The sequence below is a fragment of the Macaca thibetana genome, chromosome 19 (assembly GCF_024542745.1).
Source record: "Macaca thibetana thibetana isolate TM-01 chromosome 19, ASM2454274v1, whole genome shotgun sequence".
Lineage (NCBI taxonomy): Eukaryota > Metazoa > Chordata > Mammalia > Primates > Cercopithecidae > Macaca > Macaca thibetana.
This window is the reverse complement of record NC_065596.1, coordinates 28453930-28477944: the sequence shown is the minus strand read 5'-3', so window position 1 is coordinate 28477944 and position 24015 is coordinate 28453930. Positions and strand designations below refer to the sequence as shown.

Sequence of the window (24015 nt, the reverse complement as noted above, 5' to 3'; positions counted from 1 at the left end):
TCCCAAGTAGCTAACACTACACGTGCACACCACCATGCCCAGTCAATGTTTTAATTTTTTGTAGAGACAGGGCCTTGCTATGTTGCCCAGGATGGTCTTGAACTCTTGGGTTCAAGTGATACTCTTGCCTCAGCCTCCCAAAGTGTTGGGATTGCAGGCATCAGCCACCAACCAGTTGTATACATTTATCAATGCAATTATACTGAACACTTAAGACAAGTGTGTTTTATCTAAAGAAAGCATCTATCGGCCAGGCGCGGTGGCTCAAGCCTGTAATCCCAGCACTTTGGGAGGCCGAGACGGGCGGATCACGAGGTCAGGAGATCGAGACCACCCTAGTTAACACGGTGAAACCCCATCTCTACTAAAAAATACAAAAAAAAAAACTAGCTGGGCGAGGTGGCGGGCGCCTGTAGTCTCAGCTACTCAGGAGGCTGAGGCAGGAGAATGGCGTAAACCTGGGAGGCAGAGCTTGCAGTGAGCTGCGATCCGGCCACTGCACCCCAGCCTGGGTGACAAAGCGAAACTCCATCTCAAAAAAAAAAAAAAAAAAAAAAGAAAGAAAGAAAACATCTATCTTTAAAAGTTGATGTTTTAAAACTCTATGAATGGGGCCAGGCGAGGTGGCTCATGCCTGTAATCCCAGTACTTTGGGAGGCCGAGGTGGGCGGATCACCTGAGGTTGGGAGTTCGAGAACAGCCTGACCAACATGGAGAAACTCCGTCACTACTAAAAATTCAAAATTAGCTGGGCGTGGTGGCACATGCCTGTAATCCCAGCTACTCGGGAGGCAGGAGAATTGCTTGAACCTGGGAGGCAGAGATTGTAGTGAGCCGAAATCACACCATTACGCTCCAACCTGGGCAACAAGAGCAGAACTCCATCTCAGAAAAAATAAAATAAAAATAAATAAAAATAAAATTAAAAATTAGCCAAGTGTGGTGATGCGCCTGTAGTCCCAGCTACACGGGAAACTGATGCAGGAGAATCTCTTGAACCCGGGAGGCAGAGGTTGCAGTGAGCCGAGATCACACCACTACACTCCAGCCTGGGCGACAGAGCGAGACTCCGTCTCAAAAACAAACAAACAAACAAACAAAAAACTCTGTGAATTTTTAATATGAAAGATTTTTTGGTGAAAGGGAGGGTTTGGAGAAGGGTTAGATGAGTCAAATCATGTAAATCTTAACACTGATTATGGTCAGTGATCAACAAACCATATCTGCCATTATTATGGCTAATAATAGCAGCACATACAGAATGTTCTTGGTCTTCTTCTAAGTGTCAGTCTCTCTCTCTCTTTTTATTTTTTATTTATTTATTTTTTTGAGATGAAGTCTCTCTCTGTCACCCACGGGCTACAGTGTAGTGACGCGATCTCAGCTCACTGCAACCTCCACCTCCCAGGTTCAAGCAATTCTCCTGCCTCAGCCTCCCAAGTAGCTGGGAATACAGGCACCCGCCACCATGCCCGGCTAATTTTTGTGTTTTTAGTAGAGTCGGGGTTTCACTATGTTGGCCAGGCTGGTCTTGAACTCCTGACCTCAAGTGATCCAACCCCCTTGGCTTCCCGAAGTGCTGGGATTACAGGCATGAGCCACCTCGTCTGGCCTACATCTTCTTCAATTATTTTTGTTGTTGTTTTTTCATTTGTTTGTTTTTTGAGTCAGGGTCTCGCTCTGTCACCCAGGCTGGAGTGCAATGGTGTGATCTCAGCTCACTGTAACCTCCACCTCCTGGGTTCAAGGGATCCTCCCACCTCAGCCTCCCGAGTGACTGGGATCACAGGCACATGCCACCACGCCTGGCTAATTTTTTTTATTTTTGGTAGAAACGAGATTTTGTCACGTTGCCCAGGCTGGTCTCGAACTCCTGACCTCCAGAGACCCTCCCATCTCAACCTCCCAGTGTTGAGATTACAGGCATGAATCACTGGGCCCGGCCTCATTTTTCAATATGCATCCAGTGACCTTGTAAGTATTGTTAACCCACTCAGGTGGGTGTGGGTGGATCTCTATACCATCCCCTCCCAGTCCACCACCCCGCCCTCCTCCTGCCCACCGTGAGATGGAAGCACCCCCACCTCTTCTTTCTGCCACTGTGCCTCTCTTCTGCTGCCCCCTGGTGGCAATCCTGGCCCTTGGGTCTCCACAGCGTTGGTTCTCTGACCCTGTCCTGGTCCCATTTAGCAAGTGTCCCAATCCTCTTAAGCCAGGCCAGCCTCAGCAGAGCAGAGGGAGAATTAGATCCGATTTGGAGGCAGGAGACACCCGACAGGCTACTGGGGGAGGGGATGGGGACAGACAGCTTGGATAAAACAAAAGCCCCTCCTGCCTCGGGAGGTCGAAGCTGGCAAATCGCTGGAGCCCAGGAATTCGAGACCAGCCAGGCAACACAGCAATACCCGTTTCTATAATAATATTTTTAAAAAAGAAAAGAAACCAAAAGCTGAACAACTTGAGCTTACAAAGAAGAGCTTCAATGGATTGAAAGACGTCAGATGCATAAAAGTCCATGGGTTCACAATGGTCCTCAAAAGAGAGAAAAAACTAGAGAAAGTTGTTGAGGCTCCAATGTGAGCCGAGATCCTTCCACTGCACTCTAGCCTGGGCAACAGAGGGAGACTCCGTCTCAAAAAAAGAAAAAGAAAAAAAAGAGTTTAATTGGATTATTTGTAACACAAAAGTTAAATGCTTGAGGGAATAGATACCTCATTTGCCCTGATGTTATTACTATGCATTGTATGCCTGTATCAAAATAGCCCATGTGCCCCATAGATAGATACACCTACTATGTACCCAAAAAAATTTTCTATTTATTTATTTATTTGAGATGGAGTCTCACTCTGTCACCCAGGCTGGAGTGCAGTGGAAGGATCTCGGCTCACTGCAACCTCCCCCTCCTGGCTTCAAGCGATTCTCCTGCCTCAGCCTCCCGAGTAGCTGGGACTACAGGAGCGCACCACGACGCCCGGCTCCTTTTCGCATTTTTAGTAGAGACAGGGTTTCACCATGTTAGCCAGGATGGTCTCGATCTCTTGACCTGGTGATCCGCCCTCCTCGGTCTCCCAAAGTGCTGGGATTACAGGCGTGAGCCACCGCGCTCGGCTAAATTTTAATTTTTAAAAAGAAAGTGTCATGTCACCAATCCAAAAATGGTGTTTCACTTGACTATCCTAAATCTAGATGACCGGAAGTGAATCTAGATGACCGGAAGTTATTCCTGGTGACCCACAGGGATTCCGCAGGGATTCCTGGTCTTCCGCAGTGATCCGAGGCGAACTGAGAAGATGCAGTTCTCGGACGTGGCCACATGCTGTCGCTGTTAGAAAGGAATTCGTGGTGTCTCCCCTTTCAGGCTGGGTGATGTTCAAGCTGAATTCTTTGAAGGTGTGAATTGTCTTGATTACTCCAAAATCAGATGGTGGCGTTTTTTTTTTTTTTTTAGGCGGAGTCTTGCTCTGTCGCCCAGGCTGGAGTGCAGTGGCGCGATCTCTGCTCACTGCAAGCTCCGCCTCCCGGGTTCCCGCCATTCTCCTGCCTCAGCCTCCCGAGTAGCTGGGACTACAGGCGCCGCCACCACGCCCGGCTAATTTTTTTGTATTTTTAGTGGAGACGGGGTTTCATTGTGTTAGCCAGGATGGTCTCGATCTCCTGACCTCGTGATCCGCCCGTCTCGGCCTCCCAAAGTGCTGGGATTACAGGCTTGAGCCACCGCGCCCGGCCAGATGGTGGCGTTTTCATGCATACGGTACAATTAAAATAACAGCCCTGGTAGATATTTGTAGTGCTCACCAAGTTTTCAAGTTCTCATCTCCTTCCTAAACATAGGAAAATTAGGTTCCCCAGCCAAGTTCTGCAGGTGGGCGGGAGTTTCGTGGTAGGGGTTCGGAAAGTGGGCGGGGCTGTGAAACTGGTTCTGGCCAATGGGCTGTGACGAAAGCTGATACGCATCACTTCCGAGCTGACACCTTTAGCAGCCAATGCCTGCTTTGAAGGCCAAGGCGGGAAAGATCGCTTGAAGCCAGGTTGGAAACCAGCCTGAGCAACACAGCAAGGCCTCCCACCGTGCCCCATCCCCGCCCAGTTCCCCTCCAAAATGAAAACAATAAATTAGCTGGGAGTAGTGGTGCGCTTGTAGTCCCAGCTGGTCGGGAGGCTGAGGGTGCAAGATGGCTTGAGCCCAGAAGTTCCAGGCTGCAGTGAACCGCGATCATGCCACTACACTCCAGCCTGGGCGACAGAGCGATACCTTCATCTCTTTAAAAACAAGAAAAGCAGGCCGGGCACGGTGGCTCACATCTGTAATCCCAGCACTTTGGGAGGCCGAGACAGGTAGATCACCAGGTCAGGAGTTCGAGACCAGCCTGGCCGACATGGTGAAACCCCATCTCTACTAAAAATACAAAAATTAGCTAGATGTGGTGACGTATGCCTGTAGTCCCAGCTGGTCGGGAGGCTGAAGCAAGACAATCGCTTGAACCTGGGAGGTGAAGGTTGCAGTGAACTGAGATCACACCACTGCACTCCAGCCTGGGCAACAGAGTAAGACTCTGTCTCAAAAAAAATGAAAGAAAAGCCAATGCAAGATTGCCTGTGCTCTCTCCGCTCTGTTCACTAAAGCTGCTTTGGGGCCAGGTGCAGCATCAGAATGCAGAATTGCACTGTCCGGTAACAAGCACATATTACATGGGTTGAATGTTATTTTTTTCTTTTTTTTTTTTTTTTTTGAGACAGACACTCACTCTGTCGCCCAGGCTGGAGGGCAGTGGTGCCATCACAGCTCACTGCAGCCTCAACCTCCTGGGCTCAAGCAATCCTCCCACCTCAGCCTCCCAAATAGCTGAGATTACAGGTATGCACCACCATGCCTGGCTGTTTTTTGTATTTTTTGTAGAGACAGGGTCTTACTATGTTGCCCAGGCTGGTCTCAAACTCCAGGGCTCAAGTGATCCTCCCAGCTCAGCCTCCCAAAGTGTTAGGATTCCAGGAGTAAGCCACCGTGCCTGGCCAAATGTAAATTTAATCATTCAGTTCCTTGGTCATGCCACATTTCAAGTTGTCACCAGCAACATGAAGTCAGTGACTATGGTGTTAGGGCAGATAGAGAAAAATTCCATCGTGCTGGCCAGCGCAGTGGCTCTCCCTGTAATCCCACCACTTTGGGAGGCCGAGGTGGGCGGACCACCTGAGGTTTGGCGTTTTGAGACCAACCTGGTCAACATGGTGAAACCCCATCTCTACTAAAAATACATTAAAAAAAAAAAAATTAGCTGGGAGTGGTGGCTATAAGCGGGCGCCTGTAATCTCAGCTACTTGGGAGGCTGAGGCAGGAGAATCGCTTGAACCCGGGGGGTAGAGGTTGCAGTGAGCCAAGGTCCCGCCATTGCACTCCAGTCTGGGGAACAAGAGTGAAACTCCATCTCAAAAAAAAACCAAAAAAAAAAAAAACAGAAAAATTCCATCGTGCAGAAAGTTCTATTGGACGGCATTGCTCTAGATTTCTGACTAGAAGCAGAACTGTTGCCCCGGAGAGGGCTCTGCACGTGCTGTGTTCACCCATGGAGATTTACGTTCGTTCTGGTTTGTTCCCACTGAAGCACAAGCCAACCTAGCCTGGCCCTGCCAGATTTCTTGCTTAAACAAAGAACTGAAAAATCATGTGTCATTTAAATGATTAACTGGTGCCACAGTGTGGCTTGGCTAACAGGTGGAGTGCTGACAACTGAGGATGATGATACCCGGCTGACCTCAAATGTGAGACCAGTTGGCAAATGGGATTACAGAACCTCCATTGAGTCTCAGATGTTCAGATGCCACTCTCTGTGATCTCTCTCTACCTAGCTTAGAACTACACCACCAAGGCCGGGCGCAGTGGCTCACGCCTATAATTCCAGCATTTTGGGACGCCAAGGCAGGCAGATCGCCTGAGGTCAGGAGTTTGAGACCACTTGGGCAAAATAGCAAGACTCCATCTCTACAAAAAAAAAAAAAATTAGAAAATGAGCCAGGCATGATGGCATGTGCCTGTGGTTCCAGGTGCACAGGAGGCTGACGTAGGAGGATCACTTGAGCCCAGGAGGTCGAGGCTGCAGTGAGCCGTGATCATACACAGCACTCTAGCTGGGTGACACAGGGAGAACCTTAGAAAAAAAATGAACTATACTACCAAAGGACTGTCATACTAAGAAAATCTCAGAATCATTAGAAATGAAGCCACATGGGGGCTTGTTTCTTTGAGACAGTGTCTCACTGTGTCCCCCAGGATGGAGTGCAGTGGCATAACCTCAGCTCACTGCAACCTCTGCTTCCTGAGTTGAAACGATTTTCATACCTCAGCCTCCTGAGTAGCTGGGACCACAGGCACCTGCCACCACCCGGCTAATTTTTGTATTTTTAGTAGAGATGGGGTTTCACCACGTTGGCCAGGCTGGTCTCAAACTCATGGCCTCAAGCAATCCGCCTACCTTGGCCTCCCAAAGTGCTGGGATTACAAGCATGAGCCACTGCACCCGGCCTCTTGATGCTATTGTTGATGTTGTCTTACATTTCCCAAATGTCACTGGGCAGAGATCCATGGAATGTGGTGGGTTTCAGGAGTCAGCATTTGACTTGGGGGAGGAACCATTTTATTTCTGTCCTCCCAGAATGAGTGGGTCAAGGTTTGAGTGAATCAGTTTAAAACTGTACCTGATTGGAGTCAAGTGTGCATGCACTTCACGGCTATCAATAGTTACAAAAACAGCCGGGCGTGGCAGCTCATGACTATAATCCCAGCACTTTGGGAGGCCGAGGGTGGGTAAATCACGAGGTCAGGAGTTCAAGACCAGCCTGATCAACATGGTGAAACCCTGTCTCTACTAAAAATATAAAATCCTATTAGCTGGGCATGATGGCACAAGCCTGTAGCCCCAGCTACTCAGGAGGCTGAGGCAGGAGAATCGCTTCAACCCGGGAGGCAGAGGTTGCAGTGAGCAGAGATCACACCACTGCATTCCAGCCTGGGTGACAGAGTGAGACTCTATCTCAAAAATAAACAAATAAATAAGAATAAATAAAAATACAAAAATTAGGCCCGGCACGGTGGTTCACACCTGTAGTCCCAGCACTTTGGGAGGCTGAGGAGGGAGGGTCACAAGGTCAGGAGTTCGAGACCCATCTGGCCAACATAGCGAAACCCCATCTCTAATAAAAATACAAAAAATTAGCTGGGCATGGTGGCGGGCACCTGTAATTCCAGCCACATGGGAGGCTGAGGCAGGAGAATCGCTTGAACCCTGGAGGCAGAGGTTGCAGTGAGCCGAGATTACACCACTGCACACCAGCCTGGGTGACAGAACAAGACTCCGTCTCAAAAAAAAAAAAAAAAAAAGAAAAATTAGCCAGGCATGGTGGTGCACACCTGTGGTCCCAGCTACTCGGGAGGCTGAGACAGGAGAATCACTTGAACCTGGGAGAGGGAGGCTGCAGTGAGCTGGGATCGCACCCCTGCACTCCAGAGCAAGACTGTCTCAAAAACTAACCTCAGCATCGCTGTAAGGTGCTTCCTTACAGAGGGCCGGTGCACTGAACACTCAACACGCGGTCGCTCACTTCTGGGACAGGGTCCTGGAGGGAGGAGGCCCAGGGGTAAAACAGGATACACTCCTCACAGGCACGTTCGGTTCAATTCCTCCAGTATTTATTGAATCGTGAATGGTTGCAAACGTCGCCGCAATCAGAAACTCACCCATCCTGATGCCTCTCTTGGCTTCCCCTTGAGAAGGATGCCTGAGGCGGGACGTCCCCCAAACTCCAGGGGACAACTGGGGAAGACATGGGGTATGCAAAGAGAGACGATGAAACCAGGGGACAGGAGGAGGGTGGGGTGGTGTGGATTCCGGGGAAGACACATACACACAGACTCCCACACAGAGGCAAAGACCAGCGGCGTCAATCTCTGCCCCCAACAGCAGCCACGAGAACATCAGGGAAAGACCAGGCGTCCACAAGACTTTTCAGTCCTTCCTATCATGAAGCGTCTGCTGAGAGGGGCTGGGTCAAGGTCGCTGGACTGTGGAGAGAAAAAGAGGTGGTTGGGGGAGGGAGTCAGTTTACAGGAACAGAGGCCAGGCTTGGGGCCCGCATTAAAAGGAAGAAAGATAGCCAGGTGCCCTGGCTCACGTCTGTAATCCCAGCACTTTTCGAGGCTGAGGCAGGTGGATCACTTGAGCCCAGGAGTTTGAGACCAGTCTGGGCAACATGGTGAAAAAAACCCATCTCTACAAAAACTAGAAAAATTAGCTGGGCGTGGTGGTGCACAACTGTAATCCCAGTTACTCGGGAGGCTGAGGCAGGAGAATCCCTTGAGCCTGAGAGGTGGAGGTTGCACTGAGCTGAGACCGCGCCACTGCACTCTAGCCTGGGTGACAGAGCGATACTGTCTCAAAAAAAAAAAAAAGAATTCAAAGGCTGCATGGTGGTACCCCACCCCCACGCTCAATAGCACCGGTCCACAATGCATTCAGCTGATGCAGCTTTGGAATTAGGTAATTCCATTTTTCTTTTCCTTTATGTTAGAGGGATTTGCTTTGTTTCAGACCTGCACACAAGGCAAGATATTGTTTCTGCATTACTTCATATTGGCAAGTCCCAAGTCACACTGAACATGACCTCATTCTGCTCTGGTAAAGAATTCCAGGAAATGGAACTTCAGTGTAATGCATTTGAAATTAGTTTTCTGGCACAAGGCATGCTGGGAGCTGGTACTTGGGCCCACAGTGTGTTGGGATGGGACACTGTTCTTGATCCGCATGGAGAGGGAACTGGTGCTGAAGTTTAGAGGGGAGTAAAAAGTATCTCCGGGCACCATGATTCACGCCTGTAACCCCAGCACTTTGGGAGGCCGAAGCAGGCAGATCACCTGAGGTCAGGAGTTCAAAACCAGCCTGGCTAACACTGTGAAACCCTGTCTCTACTAAAAAACACAAAAATTAGCCAGGCGTGGTGGCGGGCGCCTGTAGTCTCAGCTACTTGGGAGACTGAGGCAGGAAAATGGCGTGAACTCCGGAGGCGGAGCTTGCAGTGAGCCGAGATCGTGCCACTGCACTCCAGCCTGGGCGACAGAGCAAGACTCTATCTTAAAAAATATATTATACATATACACACACACACACACACACACACACACACACACACACACAAAAATTAGCCGGGCATGATGGCAGACATCTGTAATCCCAGCTACTCAGGAGGCTGAGACATGAGAATCCCTTGAACCCAGGAGGCAGATGTTACAGTGGGCTGAGATCATGCCACTGCACTCCAGCCTGGGCAACAGAGCCAGACTCCACCTCAAAAAGTAAACTATGCTCTAGGCCCTGGAGTGCCAGAGACCAGAACAAAGGGCCAGTAACTATTACTACAAAGGGCTAGTAAAAGTTCTAGAATGGGTTGTGTTTCAAGCTTATCTGGACCACACTGGCTTAAAAACTGGAAAATCAGACTCAGAAGGTCCTGGAAAGTAGTACTTTGTTCCTGAGGTTCATACAGAAATTGCCACTTGTTCCACAATGTATTAGGTTGGAAACAATACTTGGTTCACAGTGCATAAGGAGGCCGGGTGCGGTGGCTCACGCCTGTAATCCCACCACTTTGGGAGGCCAAGGCAGGTGGATCACCTGAAGTCAGGAGTTCAAGACCAGCCTGGCCAACATGGTGAGACCTACTACAAATACAAAAATTAGCCGGGTGTGGTGGTGGAAACCTGTAATCCCAGCTACTTAGGAGGCTGAGGCAGGAGAACTGCTTGAACCCGGGAGGCAGAGGCTGCAGTGAGCCAAGATCACGCCACTGCACTTTAGCCCAGGAGATGGAGGAAGACTCCATCTCAAAAAGAAAAACCGTATATAAGGAACCAGTAGCCAACTCCAGGAACTAGTGGTGAATTCTAGTGTCTGGGGCCTGGCTCACATTTCTCAATTGCTGGGCTGGGAAGGGGAGCTCAGGTTTACAGTGTGTTGGGAGCTGGTATATTTCATTCTCAGCTCTACGGGGGGAACTGGGAGTCAGCTCTAGGGTTGTTTTGGAGCAGACAATCCGTTCTAGAGTTAGCATTTGTTTCTAGAGCGTTCTTGGACTCATGTTCAGTTCTAAAGTGGGTATGTTTCTGCAGCTGGATCAGGTCTGGAATATTCCTAGAACTAATTCTCAGGTTCCGAGCCCGATGATAATTACTGACCTACTTGAAATTGTGGAGCAAGGAAATTCTGTCTCAAAACATGCTGGGAACTTGGCCAGACGCTGTTACATGACCTGCTGGGTTGGGAACTGTTTCCTAGCAATGGTACAAAGACCTAGAGTTCCGGATTCTCCACCACCAGCTCAGCTGTCATCCTGCACACCTCTGACCCCATCTCAGCTGTCATCCTGCACACCTCTGACCCCACCACCAACTCAGCTGTCATCCCGCACACCTCTGACCCCATCTCAGCTGTCATCCCGCACACCTCTGACCCCATCTCAGCTGTCATCCCGCACACCTCTGACCCCATCACCATCTCAGCTGTCATCCCGCACACCTCTGACCCCATCACCATCTCAGCTGTCATCCCGCACACCTCTGACCCCATCACCATCTCAGCTGTCATCCCGCACACCTCTGACCCCATCACCATCTCAGCTGTCATCCTGCACACCTCTGACCCTCTCTCAGTTGTCACCCTGCACAACTCTGACCCCACCACCAACTCACCTGTCATCCTGCACACCTCTGACCCCATCTCAACTGTCATCCCGCACACCTCTGACCCCATCTCAGCTGTCATCCTGCACACCTCTGACCCCATCTCAGCTGTCATCCTGCACACCTCTGACCCTATCACCGTTTCAGCTGTCATCCCGCACGCCTCTGACCCTATCACCGTCTCAGCTGTCATCCCGCACACCTCTGACCCTATCACCGTCTCAGCTGTCATCCCGCACGCCTCTGACCCTATCACCGTCTCAGCTGTCACCCTGCACACCTCTGACCCTATCACCGTCTCAGCTGTCACCCTGCACACCTCTGACCCTATCACCGTCTCAGCTGTCATCCTGCACACCTCTGACCCTATCTCAGCTGTCATCCCGCACGCCTCTGACCCTATCTCAGCTGTCATCCCGCACGCCTCTGACCCTATCACCGTCTCAGCTGTCATCCCGCACACCTCTGACCCTATCACCGTCTCAGCTGTCATCCCGCACACCTCTGACCCTATCACCGTCTCAGCTGTCATCCCGCACACCTCTGACCCTATCACCATCTCAGCTGTCACCCTGCACACCTCTGACCCTATCACCGTCTCAGCTGTCACCCTGCACACCTCTGACCCTATCACCGTCTCAGCTGTCACCCTGCACACCTCTGACCCTATCACCATCTCAGCTGTCACCCTGCACACCTCTGACCCTATCACCGTCTCAGCTGTCACCCTGCACACCTCTGACCCTATCACCATCTCAGCTGTCACCCTGCACACCTCTGACCCTATCACCGTCTCAGCTGTCACCCTGCACACCTCTGACCCTATCACCGTCTCAGCTGTCACCCTGCACACCTCTGACCCTATCACCGTCTCAGCTGTCATCCCGCACGCCTCTGACCCCATCTCAGCTGTCATCCTGCACACCTCTGACCCTATCACCGTCTCAGCTGTCACCCTGCACACCTCTGACCCTATCACCGTCTCAGCTGTCACCCTGCACACCTCTGACCCTATCACCGTCTCAGCTGTCATCCCGCACGCCTCTGACCCCATCTCAGCTGTCATCCTGCACACCTCTGACCCTATCACCGTCTCAGCTGTCATCCTGCACACCTCTGACCCTATCACCGTCTCAGCTGTCATCCTGCACACCTCTGACCCTATCACCGTCTCAGCTGTCACCCTGCACACCTCTGACCCTATCACCGTCTCAGCTGTCATCCTGCACACCTCTGACCCTATCTCAGCTGTCATCCCGCACGCCTCTGACCCCATCTCAGCTGTCATCCTGCACACCTGACCCCACCACCGTCTCAGCTGTCACCCTGCACACCTCTGACCCCATCTCATCGCCCGGGTCTAACTTTATCCTGCTCGCTCTGGGGATACACGTGATGTCCCCCCACATCTTCCAGGCTCTCCACCCTGGGCCAAGGAGTCAGAGCATGGGGCAGGGAGAAGATCCATAGGGAGGTGTCCCTGTCTAGTGGGCCCCCTCACCTCTGCCTTCAGGGCGCATTAGCCCTGGGCCAAGGCGGCTTTGATGGCGGCCACCAGCTTCAGAAACTTGCTTTCTGTGTCCACGTAGCCATCGCCTTTCTAGGGAGGGGAGGAAGACGGAAGGGGTGAGCTGGGACCAAGACACCAACCTCAGCCCCGAGCCCACGCTAGCCCCAAAACGAGGCAGGACGGACAGACAGACATACCTTCTTAGAGTGAATCAACTTCCCGGCTACCATTACTTCAAAGAACCCGGTGGCCTGGGGAGTTCCCTCGCCGCACTGAGGAAAGGGGGTGGAGGGGATGTTGGAGGGGCTGAGATGTCCTCTTGGGGAGACCCTCCCCTTCCCAGGGGATGGAGAACATGGGTGAAGGGAGTAGGGCCAACCTAACCCCCACCCAGTGCCATCCAGGCCTAAGGGACTGACACAGTTGGCTGTATTCAAGTCTTTCTCCCCATCCCAAGACTCACGATGTCCAGGCGGCCGGGGAACTCATCTTCTAACTTCTTCTTGAGCTGAAGATACTGAAAACACGGTGTGAGGTCACAGCAGGGGTCATACCAGTCAGCCCGCCTCTACCCCTCTACCCCTCCCCAGCTTCCAGGAATGTCCCCGGGCATCCACCCTGCTTACCTTGGACTTGTAGCCTCAAGCGCCACTGGTAGGAGAGTCCAGGACATCCAGGCCGGGGGGCGGGGGGGGGGGGGGGGGGGGGGGGGGAGGGAGAAGTGGGGGATGGGGAGAGGAGGGTAGAGACAGGCCGTGGGGGGAGAGAGCAAGGTGGGGCCAGGAAGAAACGAAGAGGAATACAGATGACCAAGCAAAAGAGGTGACAGATGCCCTCATGGGAGAAGACAGGCACCAGCCAGGCAGAGCGTTGGGGCACAGCACAGGGGGTGGCGCGGGGACGCACAGGGACACAAAGAAAACCAACACCGAGCAAGAGACAGAGAAGGGGGAGCGGAAAAAGGGGAGAGAGGAGACGAGACCACAAATACGAGAGACGGGGACAGGGGGAAAACCAGAACTGGATTAGGAGAAGAACAGCACAAATAAGGTCCCCACCCACTCCCTGTGCCCACCACCCTCACCCACAGCCCTTGAAAAACTCCAAGGAAAACCCTGCAGGCTCCTGGATTCTTACACCACGCCCTGCCAATTTTTGTATTTTCACAATGTTGGCCAGGCTGGTCTGGAAGTCCTGACCTCAGGGGATCCGCCTGCCTCCCCCTCCGCCTCCCAAAGTGCTGAGATTACAGGCGTGAGCCACCGCACCCTGGCCCTGCGGCTCCTAGATTCTGAACACCTTCCCAGTCCCCAGGGTGAAATACAAGCTCACCCAACCCCCACAGCAGGCTATTTTGGGACTGGAATCTGGTGCACAGGCCTGGTAGGCGTCTCAAAATGTCACTCTTGCCTCTGCTTTGTCGAGCTGGCAGAGACAGTGGAAAGCTGACGGCAAACCCAGGTTCCAGTTACCCCTGTCACCTGCAGTCCAGACTTGAAGCTACTAGCCTGCCCCCACCCCAGTCTCAGCCTGTTCTCACCTGTAAGATGGAACTAAAATTCCCCTCTCTTTCATTTACACTTTGTTTGTTTTTTGAGACAGAGTCTCGCTCTGCTGCCCAAGTTGGAGTGCAGTTGTGCCATCTCAGCTCACTGCAACCTCCGCCTTCCCAGCTCCAGTGATCCTCCTGCCTCAGCCTCCGGAGTAGCAGGGACTACAGGTGCGCGCCACCATGTCAGGCTAACTTTTCAAGTTTCTGTAGAGACGAGGGGTCTCCCTGTGTTGCCCAGGCTGGTCTCGAACTCTTGGGCTAAAGTGATCCCCCCGCCTCAGCCTCCCAAAGTGTTTGGATTTCAGGCGTGATCAACAGCGCCTGGCCTAAAATTCCCCTCTTAACGGATTCCTGGGAGGATAAATTCATTGGACAGGTATTTATTAAATACCTCCTGCATGCCAGCACAGTATTAGGTGCTGGGGAGTGGAGAGAACGTAAAGTAATTCATATCCTACCCTACTATATCGTTCCTGAGACTTGTAGAAATTAAGCGTGTTCAGTGCTGACACAGAGCTTCCCTCTCGCCACAGACGGGAAAACTGAGGCCAGAAAAGGAGTGGGGTTCGTGGGCAAGGGAACCCACTGGGCAGAGGCCAACAATTCAAGTGCTTTTGAAACACAGGCTGAGACATTCTCGAACCTTCTGAGCTCTCACTGTCCCCACCCCGCGACTGTTCCGGATATTGGGGGAGAGGAAGCCTTAGGGTAGAGGAGCCTTAGGTCCCTTTACAAAGCTGATCACCAGCCCCCTCCCAGCGGAGCCCCGGAGTCGGGGGTTCGAAATTGACACACACCCGTCTCAGTCCCACCTTTTATAACCCGAGATGCCCAACGTGGCAAGCCTAAGAGGGGGCCGGGCACCACCGCTCTCTGTTTTTCACCCCTCCCTACGCCCACCCCACCCACACCGGAATCCTTTTTCCCATACAGGGGTCCCCATGGGTCCTCTCCCCGACGCTCCCAGACCCCGTCTCCGAGGGTGCGGAGGATCGGGTCCCGGGTGGGGGTCGCAGACGGGGGCCGCTGGCCGCTGCGCTTACCAATAAACGACTCGCACGGCGAGAGCCATGGCTCGGGGCCGCCACATCCGCTGAGGAGCGGACGCCCGGACCACACCGCTCTCCCAGCTGGACGCCCTAGGTGTGCGCGAGTGCGGCGAGAACCTGCGCAGAAAGGATGGAGCCTCGGCTTCCTCTGGCGTCAACCAATGCCAGGGAGGGGTGGTGGGCGGAGAGGCGCCGAGGCGGGGGACAAGGGAACGGCGACCCCCCAGCCCGAGGCCTCCACACAAGTCTCCTTCCCATCCCCCTGTTGGGTTGGAGAGAGTCTTGAGAGAGGCAGCCTCCGGGGGAAGCCCTCCGCGCGTCCCCTCCCAGGTCCCCCCCGGCCAGAATGGTACAGCCCGCGGGGGGAGGTGATTCAGGGCCCGCCGCTCCCAACTGGACCCGGAATCAGCCTCAAGGGTGGTCCTTTCACGGCGGGGGCTGGGGAACGGCGCGGTGTGGAGAGAAGCAGGGCGCGATTCTCGAGTCCCTTACCTTCCCTGGAAAGGGCGAGAGGGACGAAGGGGGAAGGATTGGGGTAGACCAGGTGAGGGAGGAGAGAGGGGGTTGAGAGGGAGGTTTTCAGGGAGCGTTCCAGAGCGCACAGTTGCCTTATAAGACCTTCAGCCGCAGGGCGCGGTGGGAGGCAGAGGCGGGAGGATCGCTTGAGCCCAGGAATTCAAGACCAGCCTGGGCAACATAGCCAGATGCGTCTCTACAGAATAATCATTGTCCTACGCATCCGTGTGAAGAGACCACCAAACAGGCTTTGTGTGAGCAATAAAGCTTTTTAGTCACCTGGGTGCAGGCGGGCTGAGTCCGAAAAGAGTCAGCGAAGGGAGATAAGTGTGGGGCCGTTTTATAGGATTTGGGTAGGTAAAGGAAAATTCCAGTCAAAGGGGGGTTGTTCTCTGGCGGGCAGGAGTGGGAGTCACAAGGTGCTCAGTGGGGGAGCTTTTTGAGCCAGGATGAGCCAGGCACAAGATAATGTCATCGCTTAAGGCAAGGACCGGTCATTTTCACTTTTTTTGTAGTGGAATGTCATCAGTTAAGGCGGGGCAGGGCATTTTCACTTCTTTTGTGATTCTTCAGTTACTTCAGGCCATCTGGGCATATACGTGCAAGTCACAGGGGATATGATGACTTGGCTTGGGCTCAGAGGCCTGACAGTAATAATACTTTAGCGGCTGGGTGCGGTGGCTCACGCCTGTAATCCCAGCACTTTGGGAGGCCGAGGCAGGCGGATCACTTGAGGTCAGGAGTTCAAGACCAGCCTGGCCATCATGGTGAAACGCTGTCTCTACTAAAAATACAAAAATTAGCCGGTGGCGCGCACCTGTAATCCCAGCTACTTGGGAGGCTGAGGCAGGAGAATCACTTGAACCCGGGAGGCGGAAGGCAGTGAGCTGAGATTGCACCACTGCACTCCAGCCTGGGTGACAGAGCGAGACTGTATCAGAAAAAAAAAAAAAAAAAAAAAAAAAAAAGTTAACTCTATCTGGGATTTCCCTGTCCCCAGATCCCCTAGTCTTTACCTCTTAGAACCCTAAGCAGACAAAGTTCAAGTCAACTCCACTCACCTCGGTCTGATCCCCCTGATCTGGGGAGGATTTAATGAGCAAGTGCATGTAAAGCAACATAGGGCTGGGCAACAAGCGAATGCCCCACAAATAGAGCTATTTTCTGTGGCTCCCAGAGCCCTCAATAAAAACCCAAACCTCTGCCTGGGCAACATAGTGAGACCCCATCTCTATAAAAACAAATTATATATATAGATATGTATATACACAAAAATATATATACAAAATAAACATATACATACACTATATATATATATATTTTTTTTTTTTTTTTTTTGAGTCGGAGTCTCGCTCTGTCACCCAGGCTGGAGTGCAGTGGCGCGATCTCAGCTCACTGCAACCTGCGCCTCCTGGGTTCACGCCATTCACCTGCCTCAGCCTCCCGAGTAGCTGGGACTACGGGTGCCTGTCACCACTCCTGGCTAATTTTTTTTTTTTTTTTTTTGTATTTTTAGTAGAGACGGGGTTTCACCATGTTAGCCGGGATGGTGTCCATCTCCTGACCTTGTGATCCGCCCATGTCAGCCTCCCAAAGTGCTGGGATTACAGGCGTGAGCCACCATGCCCAGCCTTTAAAATATTTTTTTAAAAAATAGAGATGGGGCCAGGCGTGGTGGCTCATGCCTGTAATCCCAGCACTTTGGAAGGCCAAGGCAGGCGAATCACTCGAGGCCTGGAGTTCGAGACCAGCCTGGTAACATGGCAAAACCCCATCTCTACTAAAAATACAAAAAAAAAAAAAAAAAAATTAGCCAGACCTAGTGGTGCGTGTTTGTTGTCCCAGCTACTCAGGAGGCTGAGGCTTGAGAATCGCTTGAACCCAGGAGGCAGAGGTTGCAGTGAGCCAAGATCATGCCACTGTGCTCCAGCCTAGGTGATAGAAGGAGACTCCATCTCAAGAAAAGATGAAAACTAAAAATAAATAGAAATAAAAATAGAGATGAGGTCTCATTATGTTGCCCAGGCTGGTCTCAAAACGCTTGGGCTCATGCAATCCTCCTACCTCAGCCTCCCAGAATGCTGATTACAGGCATGAGCCACCATGTCCACCCCATGTGTTCATTTTTAGATCTGCAGGACAATCATGGTTTTACCTGTTTTCCCATAATTATCTTGTAACAATATTATCCTTATGAAGGCCCTCTCTAAGCCCCTGGGCTCCTCCATCGCTGGCCAAACCACTGTGGTTGTCACACGTCCTGTGCCCTCACTGATGTCCTCAGCACACTCTGCAGGTGGCCGGGCTCAATGCAAAAGCTCAGAGGGCCTTTTGTTGATCAGGCTCAGGGCTGAGAACTTGCCAGGGGCCTAAAGGACATCACTGCTTCTGCGACTGTGAACAAAGGGGCCTCTGTTGCCCAGAAATGGGGGATGCTGGAGGAATTAGTAATGACTCCTGGGCTGGGAGGCCACCCCTCTCTCTCTCTCTCTCCTCTTTCTCCTTCTCTCTCTCACACACACACACACGACAAATGATAACTCACAAGTGATCACCCTCACCCATTACACAATTGCACATCCAGACAAACCCAACCCAGCCAGAGACACAACACATCAAACACACCTTTACTCAGTCACACAGCTACACAAAAGCACACCTGGCTCTCAATACACGACAGCCCTGGCCAAGTGCAGTGACTCACGCCTGTAATCCCAGCACTTTGGGAGGCCGAGGTGGGCGGATCACTTGAGGGCAGGCAGGCATTCGAGACCGGCCTGGCCAACATGGTGAAACCCCGTCTCTACTAAAAATACAGACTAGGCGGGTGTGGTAGCAGACGCCTGTAATCCCAGCTGCTTGGGAGGCTGAGGGAGGAGAACTGCTTGAACCTGGAAGGCAGAGGTTGCAGTGAGCCAAGATTGCATCACCACACTCTAACCTGGGCAATAGAGTGAGACTCTGTCTCCAAAATAAAAAACAAACAAAAAAATTCTAATACATTAGGTAGGGGGAGAATGGGCAGTTTTCACAGGTTTAAGACACAAGGCACACTCCCACATTTTAAAGGTTGTGAATATATGCAAATTTCAAATGCATGTTTGCAGCCCAGGAATTTTCCCTGAATTCCAATTTTTTTTTTTTTTTTTTTTTTTTTTTTTTTTTTTGAGACGGAGTCTCGCTGTGTCTCCCAGGCTGGAGTGCAGTGGCGTGATCTCGGCTCACTGCAAGCTCCGCCTCCCGGGTTCACGCCATTCTCCCACCTCAGCCTCCCAAGTAGCTGAGACTACAGGCGCCCGCCACCACGCCCGGCTAGTTTTTTGTATTTTTAGTAGAGACGGGGTTTCACCATGTTAGCCAGGATAGTCTCGATCTCTCTGACCTCGTGATCCACCCGCCTCGGCCTCCCAAAGTGCTGGGATTACAGGCTTGAGCCACCGCGCCCGGCCTGAATTCCAAATTTTTACCTCTACTTCATGTCTACACTCGGGCGTCTGATGGGCGTCTCAATCCCAAGTTCCCATTTCTCCCCTGCACCTGCCCCACCTCTGAGCCACTTGTTCCTCAGTCTTCCCCATCTCAGGCAACAGCAACTCTAGACCAAGTCTGGAAACCTTGGAATCACCTTTGGCTCTTTTTATTCCCCTTGTACCTCGGCCAGTTATGGTGGATCTACTTTCAAAGTATATTCCTAGGCTGGGCGTGGTGTGACTCACACCTGTAATCCTGACACTTTGGGAGGCCATGGCGGGCAGATCACTTGAGGTCAGGAGTTCGAGACCAGCCTGGTGAATATGATGAAACCCCGTCTCTACTAAAAATACAGAATTACCCGGGTGTGGTGGCGCATTCCTGTAGTCCCAGCTACTCGGGAGGTTGAGGCATGAGAATCCCTTGAATCGCCTGAACCCGGGAGGCAGGGGTTGCAGTGAGCTGAGATCGCATCACTGTACTCCAGTGTGGGCAACAGAGCAAAACTCTATCACACACACACACACACCAGAGCAAAACTCTGTCTCATCACACACACACACACACACACACAGCAAAACTCTGTCTCATCACACACACAGCAAAACTGTCACGTCACATCACACACACACACACAGCAGAGCAAAACTGTCTCATCACACACAACAGAGCAAAACTCTGTCTCATCACACACACACAACAGAGCAAAACTCTGTCTCATCACACACACACACACACCCCAGAGCAAAACTCTGTCTCATCACACACACACACACACCCCAGAGCAAAACTCTGTCTCATCACACACACACACACACACCCCGAGTATATTCCGGATGCGCCCACTCCTCCCCACCTCTACCTGCTACCGCGGGTGGGGCCACCACCATTGCCCACCTGGAAGCGCTGCTCTGCCTGTTCTCCATATCGCCGACAGGGGGCGCCGGTTCCCATTTACGGCGGCTCCTGCTCGCTCAGAGTCCAAGTCCTGACCGCGGACTCCAGGGCTCTGCATGACCTGGCCCCTTACCTCTCTGACCTTACATAAACCCCTCCTCCCTGTGCCCCCGCCGCACTGGGCTCCTTGCTTTTCTAAGAACACAGCAGACCTATTTACTCCCCGTTTTCCCCCTTTTTTAAAAATTGAGGTAAAAAAATCACATAAAATTAACTTTTTAGAGACAGCTCTGTCGCCCAGGCTGGAGTGCAGTGGCGTGATCATAGCTCACTGCAGCTTCGACCTCCGTGGCTCAAGCGGATCCTCCCACCTCAGCCTCCTGAGTAGCTGGTGCCACTATGCCTGGCTAATTAAAAAATTTTTTTTGTAGAGACGGGGTCTCCATATATTGTCCAGGCTGGTTTCAAACTCGTGGGCTGGAAAAATCCTCTTGCCTCAGCCTCCCAAAGTGCTGAGATTACAGGCATGAGCCACTGAACCTGGCCTCGTGTGTGATTTTTTTTTTTTTGAGATGGAGTCTTGCTCTGTCACCCAGGCTGGAGTGCAGTGGCATGATCTCAGCTCACTGCAACCTCCCCTTCCCGGGTTCAAGGAATTCTCATGCCTCAGCCTCCCAGGTAGCTGGGATTACAGGTATACACCACCTCACCCAGCTAAGTTCTGTATTTGTAGTAGAGACAGGGTTTCACCATGTTGACCAGGCTGGTTTTGAAGCCCTGATCTCAGGTAATCCACCCGTCTCGGCCTCAGAAAATGCTGGAATTACAGGCATGAGCCACTGCACCTGGCCTTGTGTGTGATTTTTAATTGTGGTAAGATACACATAAGCACTGGGCCCACTTCGGGAGGCTGAGATGGGTAGATCACAAGGTCAAGAGATCGAGACCAGCCTGGCCAACAGGGTGAAACCCCGTCTCTACTAAAAATACAAAAATTAGCCAGGCGTGGTGGCACGTGCCTGTAATCCCAGCTACTTGGGAGGCTGAGGCAGGAGAATCACTTGAACCCAGGAGGCGGAGGTTGTAGTGAGCCGACATCATGCCACTGCACTCCAGCCTGGGTGACAGAGCAAGACTCCGCCTCAAAAAAAAAAAAAAAAGAAAAGAAAAGAAAAGAAATTGACTGTGGTCCGTTTTCTTCTGAGCTTCTTATATAGTAAACAATCATACAGCACTTGCTATGTGCTGGGCATTGCTGTCAGCATTTACAGCATAAATAAGGTAATAGGCATTACCTTATTTAATGCTAGACACTAGTATTACCTGTCTTGAGGCTCAGAGAGGTTAAGTGACTTCCTCAAAGACACCCAGCTGGTAAGGAGTGGAGCCAAGATGTGATTCCAGGAGCTTGGCTCCAGAGTCTGTGCTACTAACCAATGCCCTGTATCACCTGCATCAACAGGTGTTGACTAAGCACCTTCTGCATACAAGGTTCACGCTCCCCCATCTAATAGTTAAGGGTGTTTGGGATGTCAGGGGGAAGCTGTAGTTACCTGTTCATGAAGTTCAGATGGGAAGAATCGGACTGAGCAGACTTGAAACCAACCCCCCAGCTCTTAGGTGGGGAGCCCGGTATTGCTCCTGATTCTACTTCATGTGGGTGGGGTGGGGAGAAGGGTGCAATCCAGGCTGACTTCCTGGAGTAGAGGGGCTTGAGGACAAAGGGGCAGGAACCCAGTGAGCCAGGGAGAGGGGCCCAAGGCTGATGTGCCAGGTAAAGGAGGGGTGAGGTGCCCAGACTTGAAGGCCAGATTCAAGGTTTGGATGGATTCCCACCAGTGACAAGGGCAGAGGTGAAGCCTGGGGAAGGCAGCTGAGATGGGGGAAGGGGCATCAGGGCATGTTTCAGATAAGTTCTGGTCATAAGTGTCTGAATCCAAGTTGTGATTGGCTTAAGCACTTGGCTCCTGTAACCAAAGTCTGTGGGAGGACTTCAGGCACAGCTGGATCCAGGTGTTCTGATGGCATCTCCCTGAGTCTGTCTCTATGTTCTGTCTCAGACTGTCCCAGACTGTCTGGTTCCTGGCACAGGCTCAAGGCGCCTCCTGGCGGCTACTGTCTCCCACGTCGATTCTCCTTGAACTTGGGCGACGCTGCATTTGGTGGTCACACAGGATCGGGGAGTGGGGGCATTAGTGATCACACAGGACCACAGCGGTGCTCTGAGGTTGCTCCCAGCCCTGAACACCCACTCCCTGGGCAATTCTCAGCAATGGACACCCAGCCCCGGCCTCCTGGCCGACCCTCCTGGGGTACCTTCCAGCCTTGTGTGGGCAGGTGAGGGAGTAGCTCATCCACAGCCCCGATTCTCTCCCACACCCTCCCCGCCACCCCTGCTCAGTGCCCTGTGCTGGTCCCCACCCCCCACCTTTTTCTCCTTCCCCCGGACCTCCCTGCTTTTCACCTGTCACCTTTGGTCTATGTGTAATTCCTACCCACTCCCACTGCCTCAAATGTCACACACCCACACGCTGACCACCCATCTCTCCCTGCCAGGTCCCCTGAGCTCTGGCTCCCGTGTCTGCCAGCTCAGCGACATCGCCATTCACAAGCCAAACAGGAAGCTCAGGCCAAATCCGGCCAAAGCCTAATCTGAATTTCTCTGCCCCAAAACCTACTCTCACTTGAGTTGTGTCTACCCATTAGTATGGATTTTTTTTTTCTTTTCTTTTTTGAGACCGAGTCTCGCTCTGTCCCCCAGGCTGGAGTGCAGTGGCACAATCTCGGCTCACTGCAACCTCCACCTCCCAGGTTCAAACCGATTCTCCTGCCTTAGCCTCCTGAGTAGCAGGGATTACAGGCACCCGCCACCATGCCCAGGTAATTTTTGTATTTTTAGTAGAGACGGGGTTTCACCATGTTGGCCAGGCTCGTCTCAAACATAGCGCCTAAACAGAAAAAAGAATAAGGAGAAGTGCTGTCAGGTTATCCGCCCCCCTCAGGGTCCCAAAGTGCTGGGATTACAGGCGTGAGCCACCACACCCATTTTTTTGTTTTGTTTTGTTTTTTAAATAGAGACAGGAGTCTGGGCGTGAGGGCTCACGCCTTTAATCTTGGTACTTGGGAGGCTGAGGCAGGACTGCTTGAGTCTAGGAGTTTGAGACCAGCCTGGGCAACATGGCAAGACCCCACCTCCACAAAAAATACAAAATTAGCCTAGCATAATGGCATGCACCTGTGGTCCCAGTTACTTGGGAGGCTGAGGTGGGGGGATCACCTGAGCCCTGGGGAGGTGGAGGTTGCAGTGAACCATAATCGTGCCACCTTACTCCAGCCTGGGGAACACAGCAAGACCTGGTCTCCAAAAAATAACAACTACTAAAACAAAACAAAACACACACACAAAATGCAATGCATGATTGTCTCTAGCGCCTGAATAGAAACCACTCCAGGTCTCTTACAGGGAACTGGGTGCTTACAAAATCATGGGAAGCTGAAGAAGCAGCTCTAGGCCAAGCCCTCAGAAATGACACCCAGGACAGCACTGAACTGACCCACCAGGGGCGCTGCTGCCTACGGGGCCACTGCTGGAACCGCTGGGTTCAAGGACACCAAGCCCGGCTGCGATTCCAGGATCACTCCTGCCGTCCACGCCTCACCAGGGTGTCTCTAATTGTTGGAACCTAATTCTCATCCAGAATCCCAGCTGTTGGGGTGTCTGGGAAATACAGGCGTTGCTTTTAGCCTCTGATGAGAGGATGGAGGGAGGTCAGCCCAGCCCACCCAGCCCATGGTTCCTACCACCATGAAGAGCGTGGGAGCACATGGAGAGGACACAGAAAAGCGGATCTAAGGAGGAAAATAAAAATCCCCCAGGCAGGGCACGGTGGCTCGCCCCTGTAATCCCAGCAGTCTGGGAGGCCGAGGCGAGTAGATCACCTGAGGTCAGGACTTTGAGACCAGCCTGGCCAACAAAGCAAAACCCAGTCTCTAGCAAAAAGACAAAAAATTAGCCGGGCGTGGCGACACGTGCCTATAATCCCAGCTACTTGGGAGGCTGACGCAGGAGAATCGCTTGAACACGGGAGGCGGAGGTTGCGGTGAGCCAAGATCGTGCCACTGCACTCCAGCCTGGGCGACAGAGCAAGAATATCTCAAAAAGAAAAACAAAGGAAAAAACCTTTGGATTTCTTTTTTAAGTTTGCTCCATTACAGATAATTTGGGGCCTGGCTCAGTGGCTCACACCTGTAATTCCAGCACTTTGGGAGGCCGAGGTGGGTGGATCACTTGAGGTCA

General features: G+C 52.1%; 1 protein-coding gene across 1 annotated transcript in view; it reads right to left on the bottom strand.

Moving 5' to 3' along the window:
* Nucleotides 1–7659: 7659 nt before the first annotated feature.
* Nucleotides 7660–24015, bottom strand: part of EHD2 (EH domain containing 2) — a 57442-nt gene continuing 41086 nt past the window's right edge. Inside the window, exons 7-19 of the mRNA XM_050772202.1 lie at nucleotides 14829–14934; nucleotides 12860–12884; nucleotides 12697–12750; nucleotides 12431–12505; nucleotides 12058–12323; nucleotides 11955–11987; nucleotides 11727–11837; nucleotides 11553–11615; nucleotides 11043–11116; nucleotides 10782–10847; nucleotides 10677–10748; nucleotides 10428–10559; nucleotides 7660–10394 (exon numbers count right to left, since the gene is read on the bottom strand). Of these exons, the coding sequence (XP_050628159.1) occupies nucleotides 12243–12323; nucleotides 12431–12505; nucleotides 12697–12750; nucleotides 12860–12884; nucleotides 14829–14934 (341 nt within the window). The 3' untranslated portion in view covers nucleotides 7660–10394; nucleotides 10428–10559; nucleotides 10677–10748; ... (4 more) ...; nucleotides 11955–11987; nucleotides 12058–12242. The remainder of the gene's footprint in view (nucleotides 10395–10427; nucleotides 10560–10676; nucleotides 10749–10781; nucleotides 10848–11042; nucleotides 11117–11552; nucleotides 11616–11726; nucleotides 11838–11954; nucleotides 11988–12057; nucleotides 12324–12430; nucleotides 12506–12696; nucleotides 12751–12859; nucleotides 12885–14828; nucleotides 14935–24015) is intronic.